The 25,640-nt window shown below is 39.9% G+C and overlaps 1 protein-coding gene across 1 annotated transcript; it reads left to right on the top strand.

Moving 5' to 3' along the window:
- Positions 1 to 254: 254 nt before the first annotated feature.
- Positions 255 to 25,640, top strand: LOC6502019 (UV excision repair protein RAD23 homolog A). The gene is made up of 5 exons (XM_001967586.4): positions 255 to 403; positions 19,832 to 20,480; positions 24,911 to 25,005; positions 25,062 to 25,358; positions 25,450 to 25,640. Exons 1-5 carry the CDS (start codon positions 335 to 337, stop codon positions 25,558 to 25,560), a joined length of 1,221 nt encoding a protein of 406 aa, XP_001967622.2. The 5' UTR covers positions 255 to 334; the 3' UTR covers positions 25,561 to 25,640.

The raw sequence follows: 25,640 nt of genomic DNA, 5'->3' as shown, positions 1-25,640 counted from the left end.
TATTGGATGATTCCGTGGCGATTTATGCTGAACCCCGCAAATTAACTTGTTTCAAGGTGCTTTCGGAGATTTAGTGTAGTTTGGTCATATATGGTCGTAGATAATTCCTTTATTGAAATAATTTTGGCAAACAATATTCCAATATGAATATGTAATATGCAACGTGCTGAGGTACTACAAAAAATAGGTCCGAATGTCCCAATTTTCACTGTTCCATAACTAAGCTAAATTGACAGACATGTCAATGCTCACTTTTATGACGAAATTGATCAAAAATCTATAAAACGTTATCGAATTTCCACTGTATGAATTTCAATAGCAAAAAACACGGCTCATGATGATTATCACAATAAAAAATCTTCAGCAGCAGACCTTTACTATTGAATTCGAAGCTGAGAAAACAGTAAGTCCTTAAACATATTAAAATGTACATCAAATATGTGTAGATTCGTATGTACATATTTATACATCCTGACGTTTACATGCCTTCCAAGTGTGTAAGAAAATAAACTAAATATTTTCAAACCAACAATAATTTAAAAATTGAAATTATTGACTAGCTTCAAAGAAAATATGAACCGATGTACATATGTATGTACATATACTATAAAATGTACTTCATAAAATATAATTTTCTTAATTTTATGTGCATATGAGTATGTATATATGTATGTATTTAAATAAAAAAAATTGAGGCATATACATATATACATACATACATTGTATGTAGGCCGGAAGTGATCAAGTCTAAAAAAATCAGCTTCAGATTAAGACGAATCAGACAGGAAATTTCCCAAGTACTCTGAATCTTCTTTGTGGTTTTGTATACCCGTAAATGTACTAATAAAGAGCAAGTCAGAAGGACATATGTATGTATGTACAGTGTGCCACTAAAGTCATGATACAGCAAATGATTTTGTCTTATTTTTCATATTATTCCCTTGTTAAATTATTAAGAAATAATGTATGATGCCGAATTATTTATTTGACTTCTCCTAACAATATAATAAACAAAAATAACAATTTTTCCTTTTAGTTTAGTTAAAAATAAGAAAAAACTTAAAACTTTGGTAATTCATATACCACAAAAGTCATGATACACCTATGATTAAATTAATTAAATCTATATTTAACAGCTTAAAATTAAATTTAATATTTTGTGGGATATCCCTTCATTTTAATGACTTCCTTAAGTCGTCTTGGCGTCGATGAAACTAAAGTATCCAGATATGATGGATCCATTTTCTCCCACTCCTCCAGAAGAGCTGATTTGAGATCGGATTTGCTTTCAATTTCGCGACCCCTAATATTTTTTTCGATCTGATTTCACACGTGCTCTATGGGGTTCAGGTCTGGACTCTGTGGGGGAGGATTAAATACGTGTGGAATGTTGTAAAGCATCCAAAGTCGAGTGTTTATGGCCGTGTGCTTCGGGTCATTGTCTTGATAAAAAAAATTGTGTGCGTGGAGTCCCTACGCGCGAAAGAAGTGAAACTTCTTAGCGATATTCCAAAAAATGCATATTATTTCGTATAAAAGAAAAATAGCGGGAGGGAAAGGATAAAAATAAGGTGGAGTGACCAACACTTTCTTCAATTCACATTTTATAAATTTATTATAAAGCAAAGTCCAAGTTCTGCTTTCTTTCGTGCTCGGTATTCACGATAATATTGTGCTCTGTTCCCTCCTCTTAAAACACCGGCTGCACCGTCTTTTTCCGCTGTAAAATCAATTCAAAATCAAACCATTAAAATTTTTGCCAATCCAATTGATATTAATTTCAAGATGATATGATCCACAAGGTGCATCTGTTATGGACAATTGAAATATTCAAGAGAAACGTACCACCACATAACCTGGAATCCGCTGTGTTATGCGTATTTTCACTGTCACTCATTTTATTGTTTGTTTGAATCACTATTCACTGTACTAATACTACAAGTAGTGCGTCAATATTATATAGAACACGAATTAATTATGGGAAACACTTTAATAACAAAATACGAGATAAGAATAAGAAAAAGAATTTTCGACACATAGGACGCTTGATGCACTCACGCATAGGCACTAATATTAGTCTAGGCAGCTGTTACGCGCTACGTGTATCGCCATAGCAGCGCATGCGCCTGGCGATACCTTACTCTCATTCACTCTCTCTCTCTCTCTCGCACTCTATCCTTCTCTTTTCCTCTTCTCCTTTTGAGTTGCGTTAAGCGTTCAACGCTATTCCCCCTCCACTGGAGCGTTAAACGTTTAACGCAACATTTTCCGGCGTCGTATAAGAAGTTTCACTTCAAAAAAAGAATTCCACAATTCCAAGGCGATCTGCGCTTTGTTTAAGATTCCTTTTTAGGATATCAATGTACATTTTGTGGTCTATGATACCATTTATAAATTCCAATTTTCCAACACCTGCAGAGCCGATACAACCCCAAACCATGACTCCTCCATGCTTCACCGTTTTTATGGTGTGTTTTGGTTTATAAGCATCTTCGAGTCGTCGCCAAACCTTAAAACGCCCATCTGAACCAAATATATTATATTTCGACTCGTCAGTGAAGATCACGTTGCGCCAAAAATCAACAGAAAGATTTTTATATTCTTTAGCAAATTCAAGCCTTTTCATGCGATTCTTTTTGACACATGTTGCTTTTTGCGTGGTGTCTATACACCACCCGACCCAACCCGAATTCTTTAATTGTCGTTCGGATCGTTTATGGGTGGACATCCTTATTGAGTGTTGTGTTTACAACATCAGCGACTTTAACGGCACATTGGAAGGGCTCCTTGTCAATAATATGTTTTATGACGCGTTTGTCTCTGTCATTCAATTTTGGCGGCCGCCCACTTCTCAAGTTATTTTTGACCCGACCCTCATTCTTAAAACGCCCTATCACATGTTGGATAGTTGACCGGCTTCCATTAAATATTTTAGCAATTTCTGCATAGGATTTTCTATTCTTAACATGCAAGTTTAAAATAATTTTTCTTTCTTGTGAAAAAGTGTATTTGTAGCTAAAAAAATGCCGCGTAAAAAGCTTACAGTTGCCATATAACTGATTGATCGGAAATGCCATAACTTTGGTGTTTTTTAAGTTAGAGGGTTGGGACTTTCCACACATGTTATAATTGGCTAAAATATCGTATGTACAAAATTTCATAAGGATCGGATGACTACATTCTATAGCTGCCATATAACTGAGCGATTGGAAATGGCACAACCTGTTTATTTTAAAAGAGGCTTAGGGCTGTTTCAAACATTTTTATTCGAAAATTGATTATCGAATCAATGAAATTTTCATAAAGATCGGCCAACTATAGTGGGTCGCAGCTTATTTCGTGCAGGGGAATAAAATATGTTTAAGTCGTTATTGCCGCTAAACGAATGGAGATATTTCAAAAATTTAAACGCAATATTTTTGTTTGGGATATTAACATATTTAATAACTAAAAAATAAATTCATAAACCTAAAAACAAAAAAGTCAAATACCAAAAACCAAATTAACAGTCATTTTCGAGCTTATTTCGTGCAGCATATTTATATACCAAAAATATTACATTTTAAGCCAAACTCCCAATTTTTTTTTTTGGCTCTTTGGTATTATAAACCTTTAACTATTTGTATAATCTACATCTCGTGGATTGATCACTCTAAATGCAAAAGATTAAGGGGAATAACTGAAATGGCACCACGTACAACAATAGAGCAGCGAGAACTCGTCCTGCACCACTTCAAAAGTGGCAAAAGTGGCGTGCCATTGCTGAGATCGTATCCTTAAGTCCTAGTACTTTACAGTACTATCATCCAGCGATTTGTTCGGGAGAATAGGATAGAGGATAAGGGCCGAAATGCGCCGGATAGTTTGAAAAATTAGGGAGAACCCGGAGTTATCCGCCCCAAAAATTGTGGCTGAAGTTGCCCAAGAAATGGGGAAAAAGTTCAGTGCGGATACGGTGCGCCGCGTGCTACACGATCACAACTTTAATGGTCGTGTAGCACGGAAGAAGCCGTTAATTAGTAAGAAGAATATAGCGGCTCGGTTAAAATGTTCGAAGGAGCATCTCCTTCATCCCATTTCCTTTTGGGATGACGTTATATTCACGGACGAATCCAAATACAATCTGTTTGGATCGGATGGGAGACAATTTGTTTGGCGGCGACCGAATACGGAGCTCGACAATAAACACATAAAAGCTACAACGAAGCATGGCGGAGCGGAGGTTATGTTATGGTTTGGGTCTGTATGGCAGCCTCAGGAGCCGGAACCTTTGTTTTCATCACGGCATTATGGATGCCAAAATGTATTTAAACCTCCTGAAGGAAAATCTGCTTCAAAGTGCTGATAATTTGGCATACGGGACGGATTTAGATAGTACCAGGACAATGATCCGAAGCATTCAGCCAGCATTGTGAATACTTGGCTCGTCTGGAATTGTTCCCACGTGGTTATAACACCAGCCCAATCCCCAGACTTAAACGTGATAGAAAATTTGTGGGAAATATTGGACCAGGCTATCCGTAAAAGGAAGATTTTCAATAAAAATGACTTAAAAACAGCGCTGTTGGAAGAATGGGAAAAAATTCCCGTGGAAACGACAAAAAAATTTTTTTTCAATGCGAACCCAGACACTAAATATTAAGTTATAAAATAAGAATTTTATGTTAAGTCTAAGTGCACGAAATAAGCTGCGGCCTTGAAAATGACTGTTAATTTCGTTTTTGGTATGCAACTTTTTTGTTTTTATGTTTATGAATTTATTTTTGAGTTATTTTCTCTTTTTTTTTCCTTCGTTCAGTTTCAAGTTTTACAAATTTTTTCAAAATAATAGGATTGCCCATTACAAATGCCCGTTTTAAAATTTATTTTTTTTTTATCAAATACGATATTGTATTGAAGAAATTAAAACTAAAAAAAATTTATTCAGTATATACAGTATTTAAAAAAATATTAAAAAAGAATATATCACCCAATATGGGTTTCTCAAAATAATAGGATCGTTCAAGCAAATTGTCTCAGAACTAATGAAAAAAATATATATCGATAAACTATGATTATATTAGGTAATTTAATGTTAAATGTAATAAGAAAAAAAATAAAATTAATACTTCGTGGCACCACCTTTATTGGCTATCACTGCCCGACAGCGCCTTGGCATGGAATCCACCAAATTCGGACATCTTACGGGACCAATCGAGGTCCAAGAGGGCTTTACAATTTCCCAAAGCTCTGAAACATTAGTTAGGTGCCTTTGTTAAAATTTTAGATGGAAATTAATCTTTCTATACTTTTAAATCCTTTTTTTAAAGAATAATTACCTTTTTACCTTTACCTTTCTAACTTAAAAAACACCAAAGTTATGGCATTTCCGATCAATCAGTTATATGGCAGCTATAGGATATAGTCGACAGAAGAAGGAAAGAAGGATGTGTGCAAAGTTTCAACTCGATAGCTCTAAAACTGAGAGACTAGTTTGCGTAGAAACAGACAGACGGACATGCTTATATTGACTCAGGAGGTGATCCTGATCATGAATATATATACTTTCTAGGGTCGGAGATATCTCCTTCACTGCGTTGCACACTTTTGACCAAAATATAATACCCTCTGCAAGGGTATAAAAAAGTAACCTGTGCTAAGTGACCTCCTAACACATAAAGGTTATACAGTATGACTCCAATCTCCGAAAAAAAACCGAAAATTGGGGGAAATTAGCAAAAATACGATAAAAGTCGGCTCCTATAGCTGTCATAGAAATTATTAATTAGAAAAGCTTAACTTTTATGTTTTTTGTTGTAGAAAATTGGGACTCTATAAAGATTCCATTTTGGACAAACTACCAATTTTCATAAGGATCGCTCGACTATATCCTATAGCTGTCATATAATTGAACAATCGGAAATGGGAAACGAATATTTTAATAGTGAAATTCTCAAAAGGATCGTCCAACTATAAAATATAAGCTGCTACTTAATTGCAAGGGTATATCAAACTTGGCTTCGCCTAAAAGCTATCAGCTTTCTTTTTTATACCTTACAGAGGGTATTATAATACCCTATACCCGACCCTATAAAGTATATTTATTCTTTATCAGGATCACCTTCTGAGTCGATATAAGCATGCTCGTCTGTTCCTCCGCCTGTCTGTCTGTTTCTACGCAAGCTAGTCTCTAAGTTTTAAAGCTATAGATTTGAAACTTTGCACACATTCTTCTTTTGTTTGCAGGCAGTATAAAAGACGGAGCCATATAACTGATTGATCGGAAATGTTGTTATACCCTTGCAGAGGGTATTATAATTTTGGTCAAAAGTGTGCAAAGCAGTGAAGGAGACATCTCCGACCCTATAAAGTATATATATTCCTGATCAGCATCACCTCCTGAGTCGATATAAGCATGTCAGTCTGTCCGTCTGTCTTTCGGTTTCTACGCAAACTAGTCTCTCAGTTTTAGAGCTATCGAGTTGCAATTTTGCCCACATCTTTCTTTTTCTTGCAGGTAGTACATAAGTCGGAACGGCCGAGATCGGTCGACTATACCCTATAGCTGCCATATAACTGAACGATCGGAAATGGCACAACTGCAAGGGTATATCAACTTCGGCTCCGCCCGAAGTTAGCTTTCCTTTCTTGTTTAAGTTAGAATAATAGGACTTCCTACGGTTTCCGATTTGGAAAACTCAATACAAGAGTTTCCTCTTTGGGAAATTCAAATTTCGCAAAACTGTCCTTTTCCAGCTTCAAAACTGATAGACTAGTTTGCGTAGAAACCGACAGACAGACGGACAGACAGACAGACGGACAGACGGACATGCTCATATCGACTCAGGAGGAGATCCTGATCAAGAATATATATACTTTATAGGGTCGGAGATGTCTCCTTCACTGCTTTGCACACTTTTGACCAAAATTATAATACCCTCTGCAAGGGTATAAAAACGGTTCACAAGTAGGACTCTCTGAAAGCTATCTACTTTACGTGGCTCCAGTGTAAACGGACCACCAGTAGAACTTTCATCATCGAACCTACTTCAAGTGGGTTCTGTGTAAACGGACCACAAATAAAACCCGCGGCATACCAGTCTACTTTGAGTGTTGCTTCCGTGAAACGGACCACAAGTAGGACCGGCCGATACGGAATCAGCCGAACCACCATACCACCTGTACTTGAGGAGAACCAGCCTTGAGGAGGACTTCAAGTACCCCACATCAACTCCAGCCTGATCACAGCAAGCACCTGGTCAACCGAGCAGTCTCTTGCAGAATCCAGGTAAATTAGTCAGATGTTATACATTCTTTGACTACGACTCCGGGACCTACCGTTATTCCCGCGAGTTGAAGTTTGACGTAGTGGCCACATAACGCTCTACGGACGAACAACTAATTAGTTCTGTCAGTGTTAGTAGCCGCAGCGGTTCACTAATGGCCCATTATCAGCTGTTCCACATTTTTTTATTCTCCCAGATTCGCATGCGCTTTGTTGTTCTTTTGTAGCGCATGCACTTTGGGAGCTTTAGTGGAGCTTCTGCGGAAGCTCTTAGTTTTATGCACTTGTAATTCGGCATTGTTTTGGATCATCCGTGACATTTGTTTTGGGGTTAAATTGACCCATAATAAATATTGAAAATAGAAATTGACCCTTGTGTATTTAATTCGGCCGCTATCAAAACGCTGATAGCTCAACACCCATACTTCGTCAATAGATTAGCAGACCAATTTGAAGAAGAATTCATCACAGTTATCTGTTTAATATCAATGGAGTCGGAAACACTCTCTCCCAGCCAAAGCTGTAGCCAGTACCCAACCTTTCCCGAAAGTTTTTGGCCAGCCTTCTATGATCTGTTCACGCAACTTATTCACCAAACCCAGGCGTTATCAAATCTTCAGCGGTTTCATTTCCTTAAACAAGCACCGCCAAAAGAACAGGTCTAAGATGTACACCAAATGGAACTAACGGATGGCGCCTAGACGGTCACAATAACCCACGTCTGCAGTTCATGCACCACATGAATGTCCTTTACGACTTGCTTTTCCCTGCAAGGGAAAACTCATCGGAGATAAATCATATGCTGAACGTAACCAACGTATATCTACATCAAAGAATTCAACCTTCTCAAAAACCTTCTAGCACGCAATGGATAGTACATCAGCTAATCGCCAGACTGCCTACGTCTACGGTACAAGCCTGGGAGCATTACTTGGGGAATTCCAGTGACATTCCAAGTTTTTTAAACTTGGAAACGTTTCTCAACAATCGCCTCGTCAGCATGAACATCATTGAAAACCGGAAACCATCTCAGCCTTCAATAAATTTCCAACGCCAGAATCCCAAGCAAAAGGCTTCCGGCTACTTTAAGGGCAAAACGTTCCACACCACGACAGGAACCATGGATCCCATTGTCTGCATAAACTGCAATGGCATCCACATTCTGCGACAATGTCCTGACTTTCTCTCCAAGGATTGCTTCGCCCGCAAACGAATTGTCGATCAAACAAAGGCATGCCTAAAGTGCCTCAACACCACGCAACCTTTATCGCCTTTAACCTTTATTCATTTCCCCACGACGTACGCCAGCACACAACCGGCTGCTTAGAACGCAGCCATTAAAGCCTACAATCCTTCTCGACCTTTAGATTGGACCACAGTACTGATGCCAACGCGATCCATTTTGTTAGCCACAGCGTTGGTAAAAAATATACAACAACAACTCCGGACAAACGGCAGTTATTCGAGCCTTAATCGATCATGGCTCTGAGGGCACTTTAAGCACTGAACGTACCGCTCAGTTGCTAGGACTCCCACGTCACCGAGTCACAGCTCAGATCCCCGGCATTGGTGACAACTTAAAGCACACCTGTAGATTTAGTACAGAATTCTCTATAAACTCATGTATAGACCCTCAATTTGATCATCTTCCAGAAACAATGTCAATGTTGATACTTGTCAGCATCTTCAGGAATTAGATCCCACTTTGCGGACCCCTTTTACACCAGGCCGGGTCGCATCGACGCTTTATTCGAATTAGAGCTAATACCATATTCATTGCTGCCAGATTTGCGGAAAGGTGCCCCAAATCAACCCATTGCTCAACTCACCCAATTGGGTTGGATCGTGTATGGCCATAATAATGAAACAAGGTCATATGTGGTAACTATTCGGTGCCATAAGTCTAATTTAGATGCTCTGGTACAAGAGTTTTTCGATCTCTGAGAGGACGTACAAGCAAAAGCACAACGATGAGAAGATCATTTCCAACGTACTCACTTCAGATAACCCAATGGGACATACCTGGTACAGCTTTCGTTAAACACTGAATTTGACAAAGAACAAGTCATCGGAAAGTCTCATCAAATCGCTCTCAATAGGTTCCATCTTTTAGAACGCATGCTAAATAAAAACAACAAACTTATAGAGCAATATCACTTCAACATCAAAGAATATTTTGACCTTAAGCAACTCTCTAAAGTGACCACTGCAGCATGTACTCTCCCACATGATGCCGTTTTAAAGGAAGACACTACGACGACCAAAGTTCGGGTAGTGTATGATGCATCATATACCACTCGAACGGAAAATCTCTCAACGACATATTGTGCAACGGCCCACCATTACAAATTGATTTCGGCGGAATCATCACGCAATGGAGGCTACGTCATTACGTGTTTGCCGCAGATATCCAACGAAGGTGTCGCTGTATGGCTTAAACAAGAAATGTAGAAGTAAATTCCCAGGGGACTCTATTGGAACCCACACGAGGATATCTATAGCTTCAATGACGATTTGAAATACTTTTACTAAACGTTCGTTTCGTTCAGTAGTCGCTCGCCTCTACGATCCCTTAGGTTTTATAGTTCCTGCCACTACTGCTACCAATGATATTTTAAAGGACATCTGCCAGTGGCGGTCCGATACCCCCGATAAGAATCAATGTTCTCTCGATTGGGACGGCCCTTTACCTTCAATTCCACAAGCTCGATGTAAAGAGTTCCGCCACTTATCAAACATTGAGAAAATTCTTCGATGGATCGGTCACTAGACCCGGCAACATCAACTACACATCTTCTGTGACGGTTATTTGCAAGCATGAACGCAGCCCCAATTGACAGGACGGAGTCGAGTCACACCCACTAAGCCAAAACAATTCTTCGAACCTTACTCTCAGGAGAAGTATTGGCTACCCAATTGGCTAAATGAGTCCTAACGCATTTTCCTCCACCGACATTCCCATGTCCGTTTATTTTTGGACTTATGCATCCATCGTCCCCTATTGGATTAAAGGGTACCCGAAACGCTGAAAGACTTTCGTCTCCAACCGAATTAGCAAAATTTTGGAACAAAATACGACGGCCCAATGGAGATATGTACCTTCGGAGAAAAACCCTGTCGATAGTGCCTCACGGGGTCTAACGCCTCAGAAGCTAGCCAGGCATGTCCTCTGGTGGTTTGGTCCAGATTGGCTCCGGAAAGACGAAAATTGTTGGCCTAAGAACACCTACTCAAACTACCCTGACCAAAAGCCTTGACCAAAGAAGAAATAAGACTACCGATTTACGTCACATAAGATGTTTGCTCAGTTGACTCAGTTAACAAACTGTTATTCGTTAAGGCTTACATTCGCAGATATTTGCACAACTCACGCCATTCGCAAAGGTTACGTATTGTGGTAGCAGTTCTAGTAGCAGAATTACAAGAGGCTCTCTACCAAATTGTAAGGATGGTGCAGAAAGAAGCCTATCTTCTAGATATCATCCGAATCAAGAAAAAAAATCGTTATCCAGACTCAGTGCTCTGAGCGCTCTTTGCCCTTTTTTAGATGACTGAGATTATACGAATCAGAGGGCGACTAATGAATGCCCAAAAATGGTCTTAATCAGAGAAAAACCTGATCATTTTACCAAAACCCATTATTTTACTGAACTGGTGATCAGAAACGCACACCTAAACACAGAGGCACCGATCGCACTCCAGCTTCCATTCGGCATACATTCTGTATAGTGAATGGAAAACAAGCTGTGAAAAGGATTCTGCAACAATGTGTCCCGTGCTTCAAACATCGCCCAACGTCAACTTCACAGATAATGGGGGATCTGCCTTTACATCGCGTCAACCCTCCCTGGACGAGCTTTTGAAGCTACTGGCTACTGTGACTGCTACTTAGAAGCAGTCACAGGACTATCTACAAAACATTTTTGGGCTCTTTAACGCTTTATCGGACGTAAAGGATTGTGTAAGCATCTATACAGCGATGGAAGAACCAATTTCATCGGAGCAGACAACTCTCTTCGCATCTGGCAAAAGGACTTTCGAGATTGGACGTGGTCCAAGGAACATTATCTTTTTGACAAGACGGGCAACGGCTTCAGAAACGATTCTCGCATGGATGGAGCGGCGACTGGCTCTCACTTCTACAGGCCCGTCCGAAATGGCCCCGAGAACGAACCAATCTGCAAATCGACAACTTAGTTGTGATCAAGAATGACCGGTTCCCCACAAACGAATGAAAGATGGGTCGCAAAAACGATTTACATCCTTGAGAAGTTGGACTAGTTTGTGTGGCTTCATTGAAGACCGCCTCTGGAATTTCAAGCGATCTCTTTCTAAGCTGTGTCCATTGCCTTCATCCACCTATTCCACGCCGAAAACTGAGGACGTCCAAGGACTATCATGCTGATCCCAGCATTCCGGCATGTACGGGCGTTATTTATCCTTACTCTTTATCGCTCCATCTATAGCGAGCTTAGAATCCACCCAAGTACTCAACTAGACAACTTAAAGTAAATTGAAAAATGAATAAATGGATATGAAAGCCCCTGAGCAGAACTTTGCTCAACTATGACATACCGCATATGAACCAAATAGGTTTTGTCACAACAGTGTGGCGTAAAAAAAAGGACGCGCAAAAGCTCGTCGCTAGCGCGTGAAGACATTATATATAGTCGAAAAATTAAAAATTTTCTGTGTGCATTCGATCTGGATGAGTGATATACTAAATTAAAGGTATTGTTTTCATTTTACAAGGTATATTTTTAAAAAAGTTGCCAAATGAAAAAGTGTCAGGTTTTTTCACTTAAAAAGTAAGAAGAAAATTTCACAATAAAATCAATTTTTTTAATAAAAATGTTGGAAACAGCCCCATGCATCCTTTAAAAATAGCAAGGTTGTTCCATTTCCGATCGATTAGAAATATGGCAGGTATAGGATATAGTCGGCCGATCCGATGAAATTTGGCAGATTGGATTAAATTGCACAAAATGGAATTTGTACTCTTCAGTGAAGGAGACATCTCCGACCCTATAAAGTATATATATTCTGGATCAGGATCACCTCCTGAATCGATATAAGTAAACGATCCGATATATATATAATAATATAATATAAGCTGCTACCTGACTGCAAGGGTATATAAACTTCGGCTCCGCCCGAAGTTAACTTCCTTTCTTTTTATACCCTTGCAGAGTGTATTATAATTTTGGTCAAAAGTGTGCAACGTAGTGAAGGAGACATCTCCGACCCTATAAAGTATATAAATTCTTGATCAGGATCACCTCCTGAGTCGATATGAGCATGTCCGTCTGTCCGTCTGGCCGTCTGTCTGTCGGTTTCTACTAGTCTCTCAGTTTTGGAGCTATCGAGTTGAAACTTTGCACACATCCTTTTTTTCCTTGCAGGTAGTATATAAGTCGGAACGGCCGGGATCGGTCGACTATATCCTATAGCTGCCATATAACTGATTGTTTGGAAATGCCATACCTTTGGTGTTTTTTAAGTTTGAGGATTGGGACTTTCCACACATGTTATAATTGGCTAAAATATCGTATGTACAAAATTTCATAAGGATCGAATGACTATATTCTATAGCAGCCATATAACTGAACAATCGGAAACGGCACAACTTTTCTATTTTTAAAGATGCTTGAGGCTTTTTCCAATATTTTTAATAAAAAATTGATTTGATGGTGAAATTATCATAGAGCTCGGCCAACTATATACGATCCGATATATATAAATAAAATAAGCTGCTACCTGACTGCAAGGGTATATAAACTTTGCTCCGCCCGAAGTAAGCTTTCCTTTCTTGTTTAATTGATTTGATGGGATGAACTCCGAAGTGGCAGGCCGCAAAGCTGTCGGAATAAGTTGAGGAATAAATTTGTTTGATTTGATTTCCTAAGTTTTCTTAATGTGTGGCACATAAGAGTTGTTAGCGTCTATAATTCTACCAAAACAATTGATGTTGCCTACATTCATCTACATGATGTTGCACATTTCCATAAACCGATTAACTTTCTCCTCCAATAAAATGTATTACATCATTAATACATTGACTAGTTTAACGATTTTCTAAAAGCATATAACCTTGAAGGAAGGATATTATATAGATTTATGTGATCCTCCATAGGCAACTCATTCAGACCCTTAAGCATTTGAAAGCTACACTTAAAAGGCAAATAGGTCTATTGTTTGTAATGATTAAGGCGTCTATATTTTTAATCTATTTGTCTTCATTTTATAAAAAAAATTGTTAAGTTTTGTATTACTGTTAATATAAGCCATAGCATCTTTAAGGAGTGGATTTAAAATATTTTTGTCTATTAGCGTTTCTATAGTGCTAAAAAGTTTTTCACAAACCTATCACTGCGGACGGCAGTCCACGAGGTGACGACCTGCATGCCTTGCGTGTGCGCGAGGAGACTATATATAGCCGAAGAATTAAAATTTTTCTGTAGCCATCCGATCTGAATGAATTATACCCTAATCGAACTCAAGCAAGTGCTACCGAACTGAGTGGACGTGCTTTGCCCGAGCTCCGGAAAAACTGCAACACAAAAAAAAAAAAAAAAAATATGTAAGCGAAAAGACGCCAATGAACCACAATTTATTAAAAGCAATAGACAAGCTTTTTCTAACAGTTGTGATGTGCTACAACAAGAACTAGTGCATTGTTTTAAATAAATAACGCTTTTTAAATAAATGTTTTAAATAAATGTTAAATAATGTTTTAAATAAAACCCCCCCTCCAATGACGGAACCAAATTTTGCACCAACAACAAGCAGGGCTACAATTTCTGCAACCACTGCTCAAAAAAAAAACTCAAAATACCGCGACATCAACGACTACAGCGAGTACAAAAACAACAACTTCGGAAAGTGCCAAAGCGGCCCCGGCCACACAGACTGGAATGGATCGCTACATCCAAATTAAGCGCAAGCTTAGCCCGCAGAGTAATCCGGCAGGCAATAAAACAAAAATTAACCGCGTCCAGAAGATCGACGAAGAACTAGGCAGATCCAGTAGTAACAGATTTGCCCAACTGGCGGAGGTTGACGAAAACCAACCAGCGCCAGACACCGCAAAAAAACGCAAGCCCCCTCCAATCTATATCAGGGAGAAAAACTCGAGTGCCCTGGTCAACCGAATTGCGGCGTTGATCGGGAACAGTGACAACTTTCATGTTGTCCCGCTTATCAAAGGGAACATCCACGAAACAAAGGTGCAAACTAAGACTGAAGAGCACTTCCGTTTCGTGTCCAAATATTTGGACAAAGATCGGATAAGCTATTAAACGTACCAGCTGAAAAGCAGCAAGGGCATACAAGTGGTAGTAAAGGGAATCGAACCCGATGTTACCGCCGCGGAAATTAACATTCTAAATAAAGAGAAAAAGCCACAACCACTCTTCAAGGTCGAGCTCGAGCCAGAAAGCAAGTCGCTGGCTGTCTGTGTAGTCTGCGAGGACACCCACAACTCCACTTACTGCACTACAATTAAGGGCAGTAGAAATGTGCAAACTGCTGAGGCAACCATACGGCAACCTATAGAGGATGTATGGTGTACAAGGAGTTGAAGAGTCGCATGCGTCAAGCGACCGCAACCAAAATCCACAGAATGTGTACATTGCATCAAAAACTACACCAGACGTCTTCTTCGCCAAAGCTGCGAGGTCGTCATTCGGTCCCCTAAACACCACCAACGACTTCTCCTATGCCGATGCTCTACGATCCGGAATGGAAAATCCAAATCAGCCTAACTCACACAGCGCTCAACAGGCCCCAGAACAGCCACATAGCAAAACGGAAACTATGATGCTTACCCTCCAACAAAGTATGATGGAGCTTATGTCATTCAAGAAAACGACCATGCAAACACTTGTTCAAAACCAGAACATGGTAATACAGCTGCTCGTTGCACAACAGTCTAAATAATCTATGCAGACTCTATGAATATCAATGTGGAACGCCAATGGTGTCTCACGGCATAAACTAGAATTGTCACGATTCTTGATCGATAACCATATTGACGTTATGCTACTGGTAGAAACGCATCCTGCAAGCAAATACAACTTTCAAACAAGAAAGGAAAGCTAACTTCGGGCGGAGCCGAAGTTTATATACCCTTGAAGTTAAGTCGATCCCTATGAAATTTTGCATATCGAATTATTTTGGCTAAAGAGGAATTAATTGAAACTCCCATCCTTCTAAATTGAAAAATAACCAAGTTATGGCATTTCCGATCAATCAGTTATATGGTAGCTATAGAATATAGACGGCCGATCCGACTTATATACTGCCTGCAAAAGATCCTGATCCTGATCAAGAATATATATACTTTTTAGGGTCGGAGATGTCTCCTTCACTGCGTTGCACACTTTTGACCAAAATCATAATACCCTCTGCAAGGGTATAATAAAAGGCTATACAATCTACCGCACAGATCATCCAGATGGGAAAGCCCACTGCGGAACTGGAGTTCTAATCAGAGAACGTTTAAAACACCATTTTCACAAAAGGTTTGAAACAAACTTACTGCAGGCCCCATTGATAAAAATTCAGTCAAGAAACGGAAGCCTTTCAATCGCTGCCGTTTACTGCCCTCCTCGTTCAATCCTCCTGCTAATCTCGGAAGGACAATTTGTGGACTTCTACAATTCACTTGGGGATCGTTTTGTAGCCGCAGGAGACTACAACACCAAACACACGCACCCAAAGGAAGGCAATTGTACAATGAAATTATAAATGCAAGCTCCCAGACCTTATTGATTTTGCGGTGACAAAAAACATATCTTGCAATCCAAAAGCAGTCCCGGACTTATCATCAGACCAGTCGCCTGTGCTTTTAACGCTTCTTCAAAGCCAAAAAATAACTGAACACCCCCTCAGACTCAGTCGATTACTCGACCAGGCTCTTCACCAAGAGGAAGAAAATGCATAGCTGAGGTACATCCAGAATCTTTCACCAACAAGCACAAAGTATCCTCTGTGGAGGGCTTTCCCAAATCTCAGTGCCCCAATCGAAACGACCACCTCGAAAAGAAACTCTTCGGGTGCTGGGCTCGCAGCGACGAAGACCGAGCTGAAACATTCGCTACACATCTCGAAAGTGTCTTCCAGTCAAACCCTGCCTCAAATTCATTCCTTCTGCCAGTCATTCAGCCAGAGGCTACCCCTCAATCAACTGCACCTTCATTCCGGCCGAACGAAATCGAAGAAGTCATAAGAGGGCTAAAACCAAAAAAAGGCTCCCGGTGGTGATTTACTGACGCCAAAGATGTTGATCGAACTCCCAAAATGCACTATAGAGGTCGTCTGCAAACTATTTAATGGTATTACTAATATCACATTAATAATGGTATCACTAATGGTAAATACGCTCAGCCTTCGAACAGCGAGAATACTGTAGCGCTATTGTTATCGACGTATCTCAAGCTTTCGACCGAGTTTGGCTTAATGGACTCATGCACAAAATTAAAACGTATTTGCCAACATACACCCACAAGCTACTGGAATCATACCTCTACAAAAGGGTATTCTCCGTGAGATGCAACGCAGCTACTTCGGGCGACTACATCATCGAAGCTGGATTTCCACAAGGAAGCGCACTTGGCCCGTGTCTATATGTTTTGTATACTGCGGATATTCCTACGAACGCACAACTAACAACGTCAACATTCGCCGACGATACCGCTATCATTAGTCGCTCCAGGTGCACAACGCAAGCAACAAACCAATTCACAGTCTTTATTGCTTAGGGGGGCAGGATGGTTAAAGACTTGAACATTTTTTTTTTTTTTCAAAAGGTTATGTTGATTGGTAATGACATATCGGTATTTACATTCAATTTTCGCGCTTCGCTTGTGAAGTCAAATATAATCGTATCTGGCAATGCTGTATATCGTTGAAAGGTATATATATATTGAAAGGTATTGGCATCACACATTGGTTTAAAATGACAGTTTTTTTAAATGAGCTTCCACGTTAAAAAATTGCAATCGATTGAAATGGAGTTCACAAACGCAGAAATTCGGCAATTTTGAAATTTTATTTCGCACAGGGAAAAACAGCTGCGGAATCTCGCAGACAGATTTTTGCTGTCTTAGGAGATAACAAATTTTCGATTCAAACCGCCGAACAGTGGTTTAGACGATTCTGAAGTGGCAATTTTGATGCCGAACCATCTTTTTTGCTCTTTTCTGGATGGGTTAGTCACTGGTGATGATAAATGGATCACCACATATGTATAACAACATAAAGCGTAAAAGATCCTGGTCGAAGCACGGTGAGTCGCCTCAAACGGTGGCAAAGCCAGGACTGACGGCTCAGAAGATGTTGCTGAGTGTATGATGGGATATCAGAGGAATTATCCATTATGAAGTGTTGCCCTATGGCCAAACCATCAATTCTGACCTCTACTGTGAACAACTAGATCAATTGAAGATTGCACTTGAACAGAAGCGGCGAGCCATGGTGAATCGTAAGGGCGTTGTGTTCCATCATGACAACGCCAGGCCCCATACATCTTTGGTGACGCGTCCCAAGCTATGGGAGCTTGGTTGGGAAGTGTTAATGCATTCACCTTATAGTCCGGACATTGCCCCAAGCGATTACCATCAGTTCTTGTCCAGGCAAAATTTTTATCGATGGACAAAAATTGAGTTCAAGGGAGGATTGTGAAAATCGAATCGCCGAGTTTTTTGCCAGTACGGACAAGGACTTCTTTAGGAGAGGCATATACAAGATACCATTAAAATGGCAGAAAATCATCGAAGACAACGGTACATATAGCACTTAAATCGGACAATACTAACTTTGTTAAAATCGTCGTCAAAAATCAATAAAGAAACCGGTATGTCATACCAAACAACCTATATAATAATTACAAACAACATATATAGATAATTATAGAACATTATCTTAGGAATATCCTGTGACAGTTTCATGTCGATCGGTCTAAAACTCGCTGGGATACCGATTATCTAATTACTTTGTATCTATATACTTTGAATTGCTTTTAAAACTTTAGACGCGTTTTTCTCAAAACAACTTTTTCAAGTCGGTGCGGTGCACTTGCCTTAACTGATTCACTTTTACTTATGTACGCTGATGACGTTAAGCTATGTCTTTAATATAGATTTACTAGTGTCCAATCTTGGTGTTTAGCAAATAACCTAAAACTTAATGGATCGAAATGTAAACTCATGTCATTTTATCGATCTAGCCCTCACCAGGCTACCTGATTTTTCTATGGGTACGCCTTAGAACGATTAACTCAGATTAATGATCTGGGTGTCCTATTAGATTTGAAATTTAAATTTACCAACCATTTACCATGGTTAATAAAGCAATGGGTGAGCTTGGTTTTATTAAAAGATAACACAGGCCAACAGCAAAAAATCTCCACGCATAATTTTACCCGCTCCATAACCTTTAGGCTCCCCTGAACCAAAGTCCAGAACAAACATAGGTTCTATCACCCACAGTTTCCGCGGTACACCTAAGAGAAGAAATTGATAAAATTTTACCATATATTGAATTATGTAGGCCGTGTGATGGCGATGACGATCATTGTTTCTAGTACATATCATTTTTGAAATGTATGTATACCAACTAAAATTAAAAAAATGGTATCTAGCAGTTACCATATCTTTGGAATACTCATCCAAAGTTTAAATCTCAGATTTTCTACATTAATTTTTGCTCTTCTATGATTTTTCCCCAAACATTTTTCTATGGAAGATTTTTATTATACCCTTGCAGAGGGTATTATAATTTTGGTCAAAAGTGTGCAACGCAGTGAAGGAGACATCTCCGACCCTATAAAGTATATATATTCTTGATCAGGATCACCTCCTGAGTCGATATGAGTATGTCCGTCTGCCTGTCTGTCGGTTTCTACGCAAACTAGTCTCTCAGTTTTGGAGCTATCGAGTTGAAACTTTGCACACATCCTTTTTTTCCTTGCGGTAGTATATAAGTCGGAACGGCCGGGATCGGTCGACTATATCCTATAGCTGCCATACAACTGATTGATCGGAAATGCCATAACTTTGGTAAGGAAAAAAAAAGTTGGAAATTGGCCTGTGTAATCAAAAGAATTTAATGACCCGTACATAACAAAAACATTATATACATCATAAGTCCGTCCGAGTCTTGAGAATGGATCTTGTGTCTGGAATCCTCAATACGGAGAACGCCGAGATCACAGAGTCTGCACAAAAAAACTTCACAATTTTCCCCAAGTCCTCTTGGGACTGCAAGAAGGGATGTAAGAAGTCTGTGGCAACACTTTTCCTCGTGGTACTACTCTTACTATCTCGGATCTATTTTCGGTGGGACTTTTTTTGTTTAATTTGTATTATAAGAAATTAATTGCACAATAAAATTAAAGTTCTAAAACTGAAGTTCTAGTTCAGCACTAGTCTCACGATCAGTAGCATTTAGAATGCCGATCTAACCAAATTCAGGCGCTAAGCAAACTCAATTGGATACTTTGCATATTAAATGGTTTTAATAGTTATTAAAAGTTTATAATTATATTTGATTAACATTTCTTTTTAGGTGTTCGAATTGAAAAAGAAAATATTCGATGTTCGCGGTTCCGAATATATCGTTGAGAAGCAAAAACTGATTTATGCCGGTGTTATTTTGGTGGATGATCATACTATTAGCTCATATAATGTTGACGAAAAAAAGTTTATTGTGGTAATGCTCACCCGAGATACAGCAAGTTCAACATGTCAATCACGCATTAAGGAAGCTGATAATGCTCAAAATCGCTTGTGTTTAAATACACAACCGTTACCTTCAGAAATCACAAGCAATAGCGACACTTTTTGTGGCTCTACTAATCAACCTATAATCATCTCTGCTACTAATGAAACGAAGCAGAGGAATGATTTAGTGGGTGAATTGGAAAACGTATCGTTACAATCACGCGCCGAATCAAATTTACTAATGGGCGATGAATATACCCAAACCGTTCAATCATTGATTGAAATGGGTTACCCACGTGAGCAAGTAGAACGGGCAATGTCAGCAAGTTTTAATAATCCAGAACGGGCAGTGGAATACTTAATTAATGGCTTACCTGCGGAAGACGAAAACATATTTCATGTTGATGAAGAATCTACAAATCCAAGTTTAGTACAGTCTGGTCCACAAAATATATCTGCATTATCTACCGGGCACTCAACTGGTTCCTCATCAGGTAATTTGTCGAATATATCCTTCATAATTTGAATATACCCTTGCAGAGTGTATTACAATTTTTGTCAAAAGAGTGAAACGCAGTGAAGAAGACATCTCCGAACCCAATAAGCTATATATATTATTGATCAGGATCACCTCCTGAGTGTCTATTTCTACGAAAACTCGTCTCTCAGTTTCAAAGCTATCAAGTTGATACTTTTCACACATCATTCTTTTGTTTGCAGGCAGTATACAACGGCCGGGATCGGTCGACTATATTCTATAGCTGCCATATAACTGATTGATCGGAAATGACATAACTTTGGTGTCTTTAAAGATGAAATATATAGGATCCGATATATATATAATAATATAAGCTGCTACCTAACTGCAAGGGTATATAGACTTCGGCTCCGCCCGAAGTTAGCTTTTCTTTCTTGTTATACCCTTGCAGAGTGTATTATAATTTTGGTCAAAAGTGTGCAACGTAGTGAAGGAGACATCTCCGACCCTATAAAGTATATATATTCTTGATCAGGATCACCTCCTGAGTCGATATGAGCATGTCCGTCTGTCCGTCTGTCTGTCTGTCCGTCTGGCCGTCTGTCTGTCTGTCTGTCGGTTTCTACGCAAACTAGTCTCTCAGTTTTGGAGCTATCGAGTTGAAACTTTGCACACATCCTTTTTTCCTTGCAGGTAGTATATAAGTCGGAACGGCCGGGATCGGTCGACTATCCTATAGCTGCCATATAACTGATTGATCGGAAATGCCATAACTTTGGTGTTTTTTAAGTTAGAGGGTTGGGACTTGTTACACATGTTATATTTGACCAAAATATCTTGTGTACAAAATTTCATAAGGATCGGCCGACTATATCCTATAGCTGTCATAGAACGATCGGAATTGGCATAACTTTGGAGTCTTTTTAGCTAGAATGATGGGACTTCCTGTGGATTTCATTCTGGGCAATATATTCCGATCTGCCAAGTTTCATACGGATTGGCCGACTATATCCTATAGACACCATATATCTGAGCGATCGGAAATGGAACAACCTTAACTGCAAGGGTATATCAACTTCGGCTCCGCCCGAAGTTAGCTTTCCTTTCTTGTTTTTATGTAAAAATGGTACCTCCGACTTTTCAACCGCGCCAAAAATTCAAAATCCACATATTTTTCAAAATGGTTTCGTTCATCCGCAAAATAAACTAATATTTTAAGTGAATCAATTCAATTTTTTTTATTTCCGATAACACTGTAAGGCCAGACTTTACGCATCGCAAGATAACAATTTTCAGCCTCTGAAACCATCCTGCCGCCTTAAAGACAATATTTAGAACACAAAAATAAAGCTACCGAAAACGCTCGGTAACTAAACATTTGGCGAACCCCGACGTGATTGTGCTTAGGAAAATAATTCAATAAATTATGTTTCAATATTCAATAAATTCAATAATTCAATAAATTATTTTCCATTGAATATTTGAGTTGCGCAACTTAAAATATATAAACATAATCAAATAAACATGATGATATACATACGCTGTTTGCAGAGTGCTACAATCGCTCATACATATACTACCCCGTTATATTGAAGTTGCACAGTGGGTCGTGAGGTGACAATAAATAAACGAACTAAAATAATATTTTTATTGCGAAAATGAATCCGTTTTTCGATTGTGCCTCTCCTGGAAGGAAAGAATTCCTTTTTGAGGATCTTCAAGGATTGCTGTCCTCCTTGAAAGCAGTGGAGAAATTCCCGGAGGCGATGATAAATGTGCGGCTTAGCGAATTGAAAGGCATCGTCGCTGATTTCAAGAGCACACACAAGGAGCTGTATGTTTCAGAACTTAGGAGCGATCTGCGCGTCAACTTCAACGATAAGGCGAGGGAGTCACGATTCATCCTGGACCAGGAGATTATGCGGCGCTCCAGTTTGTTGGCGGCGAGTCCGACGCTGATCAACGCATCTTCTGCCACCAATTCAATTTTGATGCGTCGTTCAGCAGATCTTTCCAGGCCTTGCTACCACTGCCACTTTCCACTTTTAGTGGAGGTTATGCGGAGTGGCTTGAATTTCGGTCACTATTCTCGACCATGGTGGACACAAACCCATTCATAAGTCGGGTCGAGAAGTATCAACGGTTACGGTCCTTCCTTCATGAATCTGCCTTGGAGACTGGCAGATCGTGGGATCTTATTTTCAAGCTGAGATAATGCATAATGAGATAATGCATCTGAGGGCCGTAGAATCTGCATCGGCGACGAGGCTTCGCGAGCTTGCGGATAAAATTAATTCGCATATGCGAGCCCTGTCAAGCATGGGCTGTTGCAGAAGGCTGATGATGCCACGCTGTCTAAGTGGAAGGAAATGCAAGCTGACTCGGATTCATTGGATTCCATTCCAACGTTGGAGTCCATCGCCAGATTTCTTGAGCAAAGATGCGGGACTTTGGAGAGCATGGATTTGCCGACGACATAACATGCGGTACGACGATGTAGATCCTTTCATCAAGGTAACTCTGCATTTGTGATCACAAACTCTTCCGCATTCATAATCTGTGATGGCCATTCTCACGTGATAAACTCCTGCCCAAGCTTAAAACTTGTCGCCTGAGGATCGTTTAGGCGAAGTTAGGCGATTGGATTTATGCCGTAAGTGCCTTGGATCTGGGCACCTATCTCGGCATTGCAATGCGTCAAGGTGCCGTGCTGCGTGTGGTGTGATCACAATGTGTGTGGACGCAGGCATCATAGTTTGCTGCATTTTGGTGGCAATTCGGAAGCTCATGGCCAACAACCTGGTTCAGGTTTGGAACCGCTCCGGAGGTCTACTGCCCTGCCGAGCGCTACTCGATTCTGGCTCGCAGGTGCATCTAGTCACTTCAAGGCTGCTTAATAAGGACTCCGGTGACTGTATCCGGTATAGGAGACGCAGGGTTCTCTACAGATGGGTTTTCTGTGCAAGTCAGCTGCCATCCCAATGTTCTCACTACTCTGCGCAATTAACCGCGTCGTAGCCTCCAACATCCCTGACCTTCAGCCCAATTTTCCATTGGACGTCAGTTCTTGGAAAATTCCCGCCAATGTAGAGCTAGCGGATCCTCATTTTCACCAGCTTCAGCCAGTTGATTTGCTAATTGGAGCTGGATTATTTTACAAGCTGTTTTGAGTGGGGCAAATTCATCTGTCTCCTGGTTTGCCCTCCATCCAAAAAACTCGGCTCGGTTGGATTGTTTGTGGAAGCGGAGGCCCTGATGATGGTAAGGTCCTCATGATGATGCAGTCAGAGTTGCTCGTCCAGCCTCAGACGGATCCGGTGAAGGTGGAGTCTCATCGCAGTTTTGTTTCCAAGCCAAAGAATAAGCGCCTCCGCAAAGTGCTCATCGAGAAGGAGAAATATTACAGGCACCGTCGTCACTTCGAGCAGCGCATGGAGAAACGTCTGGCTGAGATCTACATAGTGGTGGCTAGTGTCATAGGCCATATGTTACTATGTGTGGATGTGAAGCCGCTCTTGGACTTTTGCAGCGAAATGGCTACCGAGATGCCGGAGCTACAAAACGGGCAATCAAATTTTTTTGCCTGTTTGCTTCTTCATGATGCTGTTGAAAGCTCATCTTCCAACGGGGGGAGTATGTCGGGTCAAGCAGTCGCCGAAAAAAAGTTTGGCCGGCAATAATTTATTGAATTCGTGACGTCACTTTCTTTTATATTTATGTTCGCGTCGCTCGCTCTATTCTCGTCGCCCGCTCTCGTGCATTCGATCGGCCACCTGCATTTGCCGTCATGCGCTGGCGTTTGTCTCGTTCTCTCGCGGGATCTCTCGGTCGCTCCGCAGCATCAAGCGTTGAGCTGCGCTCCTGCGTCATTATTCTAATTCGGTCGTCAACCCTACTCAGTCACATATGTAAATATATAATTTGTAGAAACGCCAAAACAACTAAATAAATTGAATCAATATCTATAAATCGAACTGTGCTTGTTTTTATTAATGGCAATATTTAGAACACAAGAATAATGCTACCGAAAACGCTCCATACAGGTCCATACTCATCCGCTCCGGGCCAATCCGCCTTTTATACTGCCAGAAAGTAAAAGGATGTGTGCAAAGTTTCAAATAGATAGCTTTAAATCTGACAGACCAGTTTCCGTAAAGACAGACATGTGGACTGACGGACATGCTTATATCGACTAAGGAGGTGTTCCTGATAAGGAATATATATTTTATATAGAGTCTGAGAAGTCTTCAGTGCGTTGCAGATTTTTTTAAATTATTATAAAAGCCAAAATTATAAAAGCCTCTTCATAAGAGGTTGAGAGTAGCAAAATTACCAAAAAATGTATTTATTATTATACCTAAAAGTAAACTGTAAATTGAAAGATTTCTAACTGGGTACACCTGACCTGTTGATTAACTTTGTTTAAAATTTGTTGTTATATTTTAGATCCCTTTGAATTTTTGCGTAGCCAGCCACAATTTCTTCAAATGCGCTCATTAATATATCAAAATCCGCATCTTTTACATGCGGTTTTGCAGCAGGTAAGAAGAATAAAAATAATTTTTTGTTTTATATATATCAAATGTTTTCCACACAGATAGGTCAAACAAACCCAGCTCTTTTGCAACTCATTTCCGAGAATCAGGATGCCTTTTTAAATATGCTAAATCAACCTATTGAAAATGACTCAGGGGCAGCAGACGCTGTTCCTCGCACATCTACTAACCGTCGCCGTCGTGTTTTTTCATCAGAACTTGAGGGAGCCGTTGCAGCGCATCGACTAGGCACAAATGAATTAAGAGAAAATCAAACTGGAGGAAATGATGAACCCTTTGAGCACCCAGGCGTCGCCACCATAAGATTAAATTCACAAGAGCAAGAAGCAATAGAAAGGGTATACAAAAAATATAAATTAATATATATATTTATATACATAGATATATCTGGACTTTGAAAAATTAATATTTTTTTTTGTATTTTAACAGCTAAAAGCGCTCGGATTTCCAGAAGCACTTGTGTTGCAAGCTTACTTTGCCTGTGAAAAAAATGAAGAGTTGGCAGCCAATTTCCTCCTTTCGTCTAGTTTCGATGATTAAGAGATGTAAAAAAGATACAAAACCGAAAACAAATAAAAAAGAAACAAGGCGTCGTTCCAGCCTAAGTTTATGGATTACTA

The sequence above is a fragment of the Drosophila ananassae genome (assembly GCF_017639315.1).
Source record: "Drosophila ananassae strain 14024-0371.13 chromosome 4 unlocalized genomic scaffold, ASM1763931v2 tig00000109, whole genome shotgun sequence".
Classification (NCBI taxonomy): domain Eukaryota; kingdom Metazoa; phylum Arthropoda; class Insecta; order Diptera; family Drosophilidae; genus Drosophila; species Drosophila ananassae.
Note: the sequence above shows the minus strand (reverse complement) of the source record. Positions and strands in the feature narration are given on the sequence as shown.

Excerpts from the sequence above, each read along its gene's own strand:
- LOC6502019 (XM_001967586.4), top strand. The coding sequence starts at position 335 with ATGATGATTATCACAATAAAAAATCTTCAGCAGCAGACCTTTACTATT. Across the intron at positions 25,006-25,061 it reads TACATGCGGTTTTGCAGCAG|ATAGGTCAAACAAACCCAGC; the intron begins GTAAGAAGAATA and ends TTTTCCACACAG. Across the intron at positions 25,359-25,449 it reads AGCAAGAAGCAATAGAAAGG|CTAAAAGCGCTCGGATTTCC; the intron begins GTATACAAAAAA and ends GTATTTTAACAG.